General features: G+C 45.1%; 2 protein-coding genes across 2 annotated transcripts in view; one reads left to right on the forward strand and one right to left on the reverse strand.

Moving 5' to 3' along the window:
- Positions 1 to 12,214, reverse strand: part of lbh (LBH regulator of WNT signaling pathway) — a 472,239-nt gene that overhangs the window by 312,372 nt on the left and 147,653 nt on the right. The gene's annotated exons all lie outside the window — the stretch shown is intronic.
- LOC140370623 (uncharacterized) lies at positions 2,457 to 3,860 on the forward strand. Its single transcript, XM_072457817.1, has one exon. It carries the CDS (start codon positions 2,506 to 2,508, stop codon positions 3,829 to 3,831), a length of 1,326 nt encoding a protein of 441 aa, XP_072313918.1. The 5' UTR covers positions 2,457 to 2,505; the 3' UTR covers positions 3,832 to 3,860.

The following is a 12,214-nucleotide window of genomic DNA, read 5'->3' on the forward strand; positions in this document are numbered from 1 at the left end:
ATAAAAATTAAAATGTATTCTGCACCAGCAACACGACACCAAGTTAGATCACTTGTGTCAGAACGTCGGAGAGCTTTAAAACTCTTGCAACTCACGGCTTCCTAGTTTGACTGGTATATTAACTTAAAGGATGCAGGGTGGGCGTGGCTTTGGCTCGGGCTCTCATTCATTGAACTCGTCGTGTTCGAACGAGGAAATGAAGAATACGTGTCTTGACCGATTATATCAGAATCATTTTGTTTTTGCCATTTAAGTAGCACAAGTCCTCCTCATGTCCAGCTCGTGTGGAGTCACCCATTCTCTTCTGATTGCATAGTTAGGCCGCTACTTGTCCCGAGATGAGTTGATCTGAGCTGCGTGTCCACGACTCGAGCGTGTGAAAGATTCCTATGCCACAGCATTGGACTAAATCACTGTGGCCAAATTTAAGCTAGCGCAATAAGACATTTTCATTCAACACTTTGTGTTCCTGTCAAGACTCAATAAAGTATATCAAACCGACTTGTTTGGTCACGGGATGATTCATTTTCTGAGAAGCTGTCAGTCTGGGATTACTTTCTGTCTAATCACTGTGAGTTCCACCTTCCATTAAACAGTTAGTTTATGACATTGCAATGGCAGCGGTCCATCTCTGAAACATATTGCTATCTCCAAATATGTGCTCCAACTCATGTGAACCATTTCCAAAGAGTAAAAACAGACAAAATACTATTACTAGTATAATGTAAATATTTTGGAACACGGTCATATTGGTTCACTTCAAATTTAAATGACATGAAGTTGGGAACTGCATTCAACACTTTTGCCAGCAGATGGCGTCACAACATTTTCTCTTACAAACCTAATTTTAAAGGTCCCATAACATGCAAAATCGACTTTTCAGAGCTTTTAACCTTCTTACATTGCTATTTGTGCTTCATATATGTACCCAGAGTGTTTTTTTGATTGATTCCCGCAGTGTTTTGCTATATTACAGACTATCTCCTTTCCTCGAATCTCCAAACTGACGGGCGGTGGGGCAAGCACGCGTCATTATCCCCCCCTCCCTCCGCCTCACGCCTCCCGCCCCCCGCAGCGCGGAGCTAACAGCTGTGGGGCCTACGTCACGGGTGGGCGGGGCACACATGAGACTACGTCACGGGTTGGGCGGGGCACACATGAGACTACGTCACGGGTTGGGCGGGGGAGCCAGATCGCGCTTCGCAAGGGTGGGGGCGAATATCAAATCAAGCCGTTTGCAATTCCGGGTTGGTGAGGGGGTCCAAGGTCTGGGTGATATTTCTTAACTATTATGTTATGGGTGTTTAACTTATTATTATCAATTATACACTTAGGATAGACTACGAAACGTGAAAAAAGCATATTATGGCACCTTTAAACAATTGGCTTGAAAGTTGAAATAAAATTTTTCCCTCAAAAATGTTAACAAATTTGACAAATTTCTGAGATGGAAAATGTTCAGTACATAACAGAAACATTCAAATATAGAAGGACTGAGCTAACGTTTCTTCTGTGCTGTTGTCAGCAGAGCACTTTTTAGTTTTAAATGTTCACTATTTTAGCTACAAAATGATCACATTATTATCATTATGGTTTTTTTTTTTTTATCATTAATTTATATATTGGAAAAGGAAATGAGAGAATCTCTATTTTTCATTGATACAAAGTAAAACACAAAAACAGAAAAAACAAAGAAACACAAAATAAAACATTTCTTAAAATAAATGATTTTATGTCTCACTCTGCTTAAGAAGACTATACAACTAACAGAGAGCTTTGTTTTAACTCAATCTGACCATAAAGACCTGCCTGACCCTACAGCAGGAGAGATGTTCAAGTCACAAGCTAGCATTAGCATTAGCATTAGCCAACGGTCTTTGAGTCACGAACACCTTTTTGTGTTTGTGTTTGAATCCACTTTGTAAACTTATCAGAAGGTTTTTGGAGATGATTTAGCAAATTCTTAATCTTCTTTGGTGTTTTATGGCGGTTGGTATCCAAGTGTTACATTACCGCCAGACTTTATTATTTAGACTATATTTGTTTCCATTCTTAAGATTTCATTCTTTAGTCTTCGAGGCCCCTCCCTTCCTCTCACCACACCTGGAGTTTCCTGCGTGGTGTCAAAACGAATCAATATGTCACAAAGTAGAAACATGTAACTATAGAAACAGTTGTTCCGCTCCTTTGGTGATGTAGGTGTATGATGTCACATGTGGATCTACTTATACACGTAATCTGCGACTCTTAGTCTGGCGGTAATGCAACAATTGGATGCCAACCGCCATAAAACAACAACAACAACAACAACAACAACAACATCTTAGCCTCATTGACCAAAGTAATGGAAGAAGAACTTCTAATGAATATGACAAAGTCTGAAGAATAAAGTCTGGCGGTAATGCAACACTTGGATGCCAACTGCCATAAAACGCCAAAGAAGAAGAAAACTCAAGCGAAAAGAACAAAAAACAGAACTCAGAGGCTCGAAGAGCCAGCGTTCAAATGAACTGTAGGCAGCAGCACACAGCCGTGCAAACAGAGGAGCTGAAAAATACTACAGACATATATAACATGTCTGTGGGCCCAGAGGGAGGGATGCTCCATCAGCAGTTTGTGCTACAGGAGAACACTCCCATGAGCACACACACTCCTCAGGACACAGGGGAGAAGGAGAACCAGGCCTCCAGAGAAGATCTGCTCAAACAAAACGTGGATCTGAGACAGCAGTTGAAGAGGCAGAAGGAGGAGAGCCAGGCCTTCCAAAAAGATATGCTCAAAATAATCTGGGGATTAAAAACTCGGCCCCAAAACCAGTTTGAAGAATGGAAGGAAAAAATCCTGAAACAGCACAAAGAGGAGATCAGTCTTCTGCTAGAGGAGAAGGCCTCTGCCTTTAGTGCACTGAAGGAGGAAGCCAGGAAAGCCGTGGAGGTGGAAACAGATAAACTGAAGGCAATTTTGCACAAACTCAAGAGAACAAAACACAGAAAACAAAGGCAAACCCAGCGTCTCCTAGATACAATTACACGAAAGACTCATCAGGTGGAAGCTCTCAAACAGAACCTGAAAGAGGGGAAAATGAAGAAGGAGGTACTAAAGAGTCAGGTGCTCCAACTACAGAGCTCTCTTGACCAGCAGGAACAGGCCTCCAAAGCAGCTCAGAACAAAGTGAAGAAAAAGAGACAGAAGCTGTCCACAAAAGTGGACACACTCAAATCTGCCCTGGACCACGAGAAGTATTCTACCAGAGAGGTTCAGAGACAATTAGGGCTGCAGGAGAGAGAGAATCAGGAGCTGGAGCAGAAAGTGGCCTTTCTGACATCTGCCCTGACCGAGCAGGGGAGCATCATCAGCGAAGTTGAGAGCAAACTCCAAACCCTGCATGACAAGAAGGTCAGGCTGGAGTTTGTAGTGAAAGAACTCCACTGCAGAGTGACAGAGCAGGAGGAGACCATACAGGAGCATCAGGCCAGGACAAAAATCCTGAACCAGGACCTTCAAACAGAGAGGGTTACATCTAATTATGTTATAAAATGCTACGCTGCTCATGTCTCTGCTCTGGCACAAATAAACGAGCTGACAAAGCAAGTGAAGGACGGCAGCCAGGAGAATGAAAGCCTCAGGAACAGCCTTAAAGAACAGCTGAGGACTGCGGAGCAGGAGATAGAGGAGCTATCTGAGGCTCTGAACACATCAGAGGAGACCAACTCTGCCCTGAAGCAAGAGAACAAACAGCTCCAGGAAAGTCTGGCCACAAATGAGGAGCAGTGGCAGGAGAGATTCAGGCTGAAGAAGAGGAAGATGGGGTGGTTATTCCGACGAACGTAGACTCCTGCAGCCAGAAATGTTAAATGTGTTCTTCAAGACTATTTTCAATTTGTTTTGAGGGAAAAAAGGAAAAAATCAAAGACAAATGCAGTTTTATACTTTATTTCACCTATTTAATTATTCTATTTTTATCATCGGTATAGGTGTAGGTAGGACCTTTATTTTTCTATTTAAAAACAAACAACCCATCCATCCATCTTCTACCGCTTATCCGGGGCCGGGTTACGTGGGCACCAGTCTGAGCAGGGACTTCCAAACTTCCCTCTCCCCAAACACTTCTTCCAAATCCACCAAGGGAGTCCCGCGGCGTTCCCAGGCCAGCCAAGAGACATAGTCTCTCCAGCATGTCCTGTGTCTTCCCCGGGGCCTCTTCCCGGTGGGACATGCCCGAAACACCTCCCCAGGGAGGCGCCCAGGAGGCTCCGGAACAGATGCCATAGCCACCTCAGCTGGCTCCTCTCAACGAGCTTGTATCCGCAATCTTGTCCTTTTGGTCATTACCCAAAGCTCATGACCATAGGTGAGGGTAGGAACGTAGATTGATCATCGAGAGCTTTGCCCTTCACCACAACAGTCCAATGCAGCGGATGCAGTCACTGCACCGATCCGCCTGTCACCTCACTCTTGAACAAGACTAAGAGATACTTGAACTCCTCCACTTGAGGCAAGGATTCCCCACCCACCTGGAGAGGGCAAGCCACCTTTTTCCGATTGAGAACCATGGCCTCGGATTTGGAGGTGCTGATTCTCATCCCAGCCTCTTCACACTCGGCTGCAAACCATCCCAGTGCATGCTGCAGGTCCGGGTTTGATGGAGCCATCAGGACAACATTGTCTGCAAACAGCAGAAATGAGATCTTGTGGTCCCAAAACTGGACACTCTCTGACTCCTGACTGCGCCTAGAAATTCTGTCCATAAAAACTATGAACAGAACCAGTGGCAAAGGGCAGTTCTCCCAGAGTCCAACATGCACTGGGAACAGGTCTGACTTACTGCTGGCAATGCAAACACAGCTCCAGTCATATAGGGACCGGACAGCCCTGAGCAAAGGGCCCCGGACCCTATACACCCGGAGCAACCCCCAAAGGACACCCCAAGGGACACAGTCGAAAGCCTTCTCCAGATCCACAAAGCACATGTGGACTGGTTGGGCAAACTCTCATGAACCCTCGAGCACCCGATGGAAACTATAGAGCTGGTCCAGTGTTCCACGGCCAGGACCAAAACCACACAGAATGAATCCGAACAATTTTTAATAAAATGAATCTGTCAATCATTTGTTTTTGCTGTAATCAAGCAGAGGTTGTTTTTGAGACCAGGAATCCCTCATCAGGACCCCTGTTCTCCATAATTGCAGCTCAATACAACTCAGAAGTTCAAATTATATTTATAACAAAAGCTGGATGATTTTTTTTTTTTTTTATAGTATTCAAGTAATGATCAATGTTATCACACTTTTTGGGGACCTGACACATGTCCCAGGGACCCTACATTGAGAATCACTGCAATTGTGATATTTCAAATAACTTGATTGATAATTTTCCTGTACTATCAAAAGTGCCCTGTTCTGTCAAGCACTTTAAATTACCTTATGTATACAACATGTGCTCTGCTGTGCTGCCCGGTGTTGGAGAGGTTAAGTGCAGTTATGTGCAGTGTCTGTCGAGTTACTTTCTCAATTTAAGTCCCTATGCAAATAGGATTGGCAAAAAGCATTGATTCAAAAATATGAACTTATAAAATGTGAATTACTAATGCAAAGATGCCAAGTATTTATACAAAAACACTATTCTCTTGCTCTTCATTCATTCCAATTCAGCCAGTGTATTCCCTAATGAACCACACTCCTCATGGGTACGGGGCAGTGAGTTGGACCTTAAAGGTCCCATAACATGCAAAATCGACTTTTCAGAGGTTTTAACCTTCTTACATTGCTATTTGTGCTTCATATATGTCCAGAGTGTTTTTTTGATTGATTCCCGCAGTGTTTAGCTATATTACAGACTATCTCCTTTCCTCCAATCTCCAAACTGACGGGCGGTGGGGCAAGACCGCGTCATAAGGGCAGGCACGCGTCACCATCCCCACTCTCCGTCAGTCTCAAAGTAGACTCTTTCTCACTCACTCCGCGCTGCTCCGCGGAGCTTACAGCACACAGCTGTGGGGCCTACGTCACGGGTGGGCGGGGCACACACGCGCTCTGAGACTACGTCACGGGTTGGGCGGGGGAGCCAGATCGCTCTTCGCAAGGGTGGGGGCGAATATCAAACCAAGCCGTTTGCATTTCCGGGTTGGTGAGGGGGTCCAAGGTCTGGGTGATATTTCTTAACTATTATGTTAAGGGTGTTGCACAACCCTTATTAATATCAATTATACACTTGGGATAGACTACGAAACGTGAAAAAAAGCATGTTATGGCACCTTTAACCACAGTACATGTCCCCTGCTCTATCCTTCACCCAGACCAGACCATTTGAAACCAGGGCAAACCATTCAGATCTACAGAGCAGGAAGTGTGTGCGCATTTCCATAATTGAACGTGGACATTTAAAGCCTTGAACCTAGTTTAGTAAAACAGGACTTAAGCTGCGTTCATACCACCTCGTCAAAAGTGTTCAGTTTACATTCAAAGTCTATGTGGACGGGCGTCTTGGGCGTCCAGCATTTTTGCGGTGCGAATCCTGCATTTTTAGCGTCAGAAGGGGAGTGTCAGGGGCGCTTGAGCGTGGGACGCGCGTCCAAAGTGTCCAAAGCATCCAAGGCAGAAAAGTTGGACAAAGCTCAACTTTTCTGCGGCCGACGCGGCACAGCAACCAATCAGAGATTACGCTCCAGTGACGTACGTACATTTCTCTTCCTGAAGAAGAACCCAAACAGATAGAATAGATGCAGTTTGTCAGCGCCAGGAGCTGTACAATCCGTCTCTGGTGGATTACAGGGACAGGAACAAAAAGGACCAAGTCTGGAGGAGGGTTAGTGAGGAGATTGGACTGCTTGGTAAGTTATTACAAGTTTAAAACGATAAAGGTACCCGGTCCAGATGCTGCAGGGTGAAGTGGAGAGTGGAGTGCCAGGTTGATGGCGTCGTCCACAGACCTGTTGGTTCTATAGGTGAACTGGAAGGGGTTCAGCAGGGGGGAGGTGAGGGACTTGAGATGGGGGAGGACCAGGCGCTCAAATGACTACATGACAACAGACGCGCACTGACGTCTGGGGCTCGGGCCTAATTAAATAGTGCCATTTAAAACGGTAAAGTCCAGTTACTCCCCCAGGAGTCATTAAGTCCAGTGATCCAGGGCTTCTTGGGGACAGGGACGTTGATGGACGACTTGAAGCAGGCTGTGAAATGGCATGACTCCAGGGAGGTGTTAAAAATGCCAGTGAAGACAGGGGCCAGCTCGCCTGCACAGTGTCTTAAGGTGGCCGGGGTGACACCGTCTGGTTCAGCAGCTTTTCGCGTATTGGACTTGTGAGGGGCAGGGTTGGGTTGGCAGAGGTGGACACAATGGGGGAGGGGGTGTAAAATCTGCAGTAGAAAGAATTTAGCTGTTGGGCCAGTTTTCTGTCATCCATAGAAGGGGGAGCTCTGGGCCTATAGTTTGTGAGAAGCCGGAGCCCACTCCACACATAGGTGGGGTTGTTGTTTGAGAACTGCTGCTTCATACGTGTATTGTACTGGGCTCTAGCTCTTGACACCTCCCTGCTAAATCCGTTCTTTGCATCTTTGTAGTGCTCTCTATCACTGACACTGTGCGCTGCCTCCTTCTGCCGCCTCAACTGCCTCAGTTTAGGTATGAACCAGGGTTTGTCATTGTTGAAGTTGACTTTGGTGTGTGATGGTATAATGCTGTCCTCACAGAATCAAATGTTTGACAAATTCAGGCCACTGAGGAGCCAGAAGAAGTAGCAGCAGCAGGGCTGTCAGAAACAGGAGGTTTGTTGTTAACCTGTTACCATCCACTTATTTCGCCTTCTGCACAATGGTTGGATGCCATTACTTATTAAAAGAGGATCTTACGTTCCACATGTGAGTGTGATACATCATTAGAAAGCTTAGGCCTTCTAGTTTCTGCAGATGTGCACATGAACACTGTCAGGGCTTCAGAACTTACACTACAGAAGCCCAAACATAAACAAAACATCCTTTTTTTAATCTCGCCTGAATATTGTCAATTTGTAAAGGTCCTGAGCATGACATACTTCATTGTGTGCTTATGCTGTTCACTGTACATGATGTTTATCTTGTTGACAACAACTGTAAAGTATCAGATCTCTAGGAACAGGCATTTTGGTGCTGTTGACCTTTTTGTATCAAAAAGTATATTCGGAACAAGTGATCCAAATATGTGCCAACTGTGCCAAACTGTTTTTATTACAATTTTAGCTCCTCTATGATCATAAAACATCCATTTTGATGTTTTGTAGGCCACTAATACCTATCATAACTGCTAAACACAATGTATGTGAAAATGTGTAAATATGAGTTTAACCATGAATTTCCCATATAGAGGTATGTAGAGATTTATAATCTTTTTATTTTTTATTGGTATAATAATACATATATCTAACAAAATGCGCGTCCAAAGGGCTAATAAAATCAGAAATCGTAAAATCTAGTTGCCCCCTGCCGAAAAATCTGGCTCTTGACTTTCTTTACGCACGTGAATAGAGACGATTCTGTGTGAGTGAGCCCTAAGTCCCACCCACCATTCGAAAGCTATACTAATTGGCTAGAATAATATGTCAATCAAGGTGTTGTACATTACCGTTAGCTCGAGCATTCTCAATGTAAACAGAGAAACCGCGTCCATCAGATGCTATAGTCTGTTAAGTGGAGAGAGACAAGCACACTTGGAGAGATATTTGGAATTCAGGTCAAAGGAGGTCACGGAGTTACAAATCCTACCATGTACAATATTTTGGAAAATTAAAACCTAACATGAATGTTCAGGACCGTGACTAACAATCTGAAGGTTTGTGAGAACGTAACCATGACATTGACCCCTTTTCTGGAATTGACAGAACACTTTACCAAATGTGGATTATGAAGATTTATTGACCAAATAATTAAACAGATATATGAATTTGTAATATGCAAATGAGTCAATAACAGATGGGGACACAATACATGATTGTTCTAGATCTATCTATTTGTGTGTAGAGTTAATTTCAAGATGTTAACACGAGCAAAACTGTGAAATGCATTCATACGACCAGAACCAGAAGGTGTGATCTTCAGGAGATGGGCCTATGTGTTGTCCAAGAGCCTGTGTGTCCGTGTTGCCTTCAGGGGTCACGCTGCAGCTCGGTTCACACGTTGGGAAGAGCACGGCTCCTCTGGTACTCCAGGCTCTGACGGTGTCAGGCCAAAGAAGCACTGGATCTGGTTCAGTGCTCTGCGTTCTCCTTGGCTCTAAGGTGTTCCTCGGAGAAAAAGGGCCATTGCACTTATTCACCAATGAGACTGGTCTGAAGAGACTGTCCTGGACTTGAAAAGTTGCAAAATTGCTTGAGTTTGCATGATGCAGTTTTAATTACGTCTAAAAACGGACACGGAATTCTTATTTATGGGAGAGAAAAGTTTGCTTCCGCGGCCGTGTCTCTGGAATGTCTTTGTTCCGCAACTTAGCTTAGCATTGCTAGGCCAGAGATGAGCCCTCATCTCCTGAGATACTATCTCATGGACCTCCTCAGATGAAACTAAGTTGTCATCTCTTTCTCTTTCTCACAGACCCCTGGGAGGTTGGTTTTGCACCGGTGTTTGACCAATCAGCACGCATGCTGTCAGTTGATCAGAGAAAAAGATCCGAAATGATGCAGCCATTGTTTAGCGTTAACCTTAGGCCAAATAGTTACAAAGGTAAGGTAAGGTTTCACAATACCTGCTATAAAACAGTTAAATGAACATGCAGAACACAACAACATTATGTACAGTAAATTAATCTGGTGGACAAAGTCTGCAATCAGATGATTTTTTTTTTTTTTGCGTTTTAGTGTTTGTCTTGGGATAGAAAATAATTTTAATCCCAAAGCAATCATTTGATGGAAAAGGTTTTTACCAACGTGTGAAGATTCTTTCTCATAATTCTCAAGAGTCATAATTCTCCAGTATCATGGTACAATCTTACTCCTGCATTCATGTCACCATGGCAACATTCAGAGGTCATCTTCATGTCCCTGCAACTGCATTTCAATTAGACATACCATGCTTACCGATCTTAATATGAACGAGGAACCTCGGCTGGTAGAAATCCCGATGCGCACGAAGCCTTCACCTAACGCAGTGGTCCCCAAACTTTTTGACTCGAGGGCCACATTGGGTTCTAAAATTTGTCCGAGGGGCCGGGCCAGGAAAATATGGTGTGTTTGTGTGAACGAATGAATTACAATACATTACACGCAAGATTTGACCTGTAACTTGTAACAAAGCAAACAAATGCAAGGCTCAATGTACAAATTGTTTTCCAAATGCATTAAATAATGATTAATTTAATTACATTTCAGTTGAATAAACACAGCAGGAAAATTGACCTTCAATTTCAGTGGGAACAGTGTTGTTGATCTCCCTGTTTTGCATTAAAGTCTGGTGTAAGTTTTGTTGTGGCAAGTCTCAGGATTGATCCTTTGGTGTTGGTCAGTGAAGCTGGATCTGTGACGGGCTTTGTTCATGTTCATGACACTGAATGTCTCTCATATGCAGGTCGAGCCAAACAAGACCAGCATCTTCTGTTCCTCCTCCGGAGGTTTTGTTTCCTTCAGTGAAGCATAAAAGTTGTTAAGTTTAAGAGTGTTGGACCGTTTTTTTATTAGCATTTCTTCTACCCATAAATGATCTAGTAGTAACAGCATGGAATGATTAATATCCATAAATAAAAAATCTTAATAAATGTCACCAGAATATGCAAACATTTTGACTTTAATGTTACATTTTTGCTCTTCTGTCCTTCTCACTTCTCCAGTGGTTGGACACTTTGTCCAGATTGATGCTTCTTTTGCTTCTTGCTGTGACTTTATGCTCATCAACAGCTCCAAAATGTGCCACTTCATGACCATTTCTGGATGATATTATTCATAAACCAACAGGCCGCACTCAAATGCGTCTTGATTGGGCTAGAGCAACGCCGGCGTCTGGTATGTGGACTGCCGCTTCTGTCCCAACGTCTTTGTTTTGTTAGTCGTTTCCATTGTTTTGTTTTGTTCCCGCGTCTCTGTGTTGTCTTCTGTCTACATCCCTGTTCCTTAACTTCATCGGACATTACTGCACCGTCCATCGCTCATCTCCTCCCTCACTCCTGGACTATCTACTGCCCTAGCCGCCAGCTAACAGCTGGCTTAACACCTGCGGAGGTCCGTCATGGTATCGCGGGGCCTCCCTGCCGTGCAGACAAGGTCTGGGGCAACCAACGCCACTCACTCCACCAGCTTCAACACCCGGTCCACTGCTGCTTTTTCACAACTCTCTGCCCACCAGCTTCTAGTTAACCAGCTTCTAGCCACCGCCAACATTCTAACTGGATTACTCTCATCTGCTGCTACGTTCCATCTCCTCCTCGGACAATCACTCCCGCGTCTCCAGGCCACCGCTCCACCAACTTCTCGCCTACTCACCTACACCGCTGCTGACCTTCACCTCCTCAACCATAACCACCGTCTCCCAGCTGCTGCTGCCTCTGCAGCTAGCTCAGCTGGGATCCTTCGCCGGCCCCGCTACATCCACAGGGGCTCTGGTCTCTCCCATAACCAACACTCCAACGACGGCTCACCTATCCCCTCACTCTGGACTAGTTTTCGCCCCCCCGTCACCCCCACCTGCCGCACTGCCAACCTCAGCAACCTCCGCCCCCCCACCCCTGCGCCCCCATCCATCTCCGCGCCCCCATCCATCTCCCTTGCACTGCTGAACTGCCGCTCCCTCTCCAACAAATCACCTGTTATATCTGAACTGCTACTGGACAATAACATTGATCTGCTTCTCCTCTGTGAAACATGGCAACAGCCCCTGGACTTCTATGCTCTCAACCAAGCCACTCCCTCCAACTACACTTACACTGCCAAACCCCGCCTCTCCGGGCGTGGGGGAGGTCTTGCTGTTATTCATAAAAAATCTACATCCATCACTGAACTGAACCTCAACCTTCCATCCATCTCATCATTTGAATACCTCGCCTTCTCCCTCCCCAACTCTATCACCGCTATCCTGATCTATCGTCCCCCAAAGCCCCACCCCTCTTTCCTCACTGAATTGTCTGAACGCCTCACCATCGCATCCTCTCTCTCTGCCCGCCTCCTACTCACTGGTGACTTCAACATCCACATTGACTGCCCCAACGCCCCACTGACATCCGACTTCCTCTCTCTCCTGGACTGCTTCCATCTCACCCA

Source organism: Eucyclogobius newberryi, unplaced genomic scaffold (genome assembly GCF_026437365.1).
Source record: "Eucyclogobius newberryi isolate DKJ021-1_F unplaced genomic scaffold, fEucNew1.0.hap1 SCAF_21, whole genome shotgun sequence".
Classification (NCBI taxonomy): domain Eukaryota; kingdom Metazoa; phylum Chordata; class Actinopteri; order Gobiiformes; family Gobiidae; genus Eucyclogobius; species Eucyclogobius newberryi.

Coding starts and splice junctions, on each gene's coding strand:
- LOC140370623 (XM_072457817.1), top strand. CDS start 2,506: ATGAACTGTAGGCAGCAGCACACAGCCGTGCAAACAGAGGAGCTGAAA.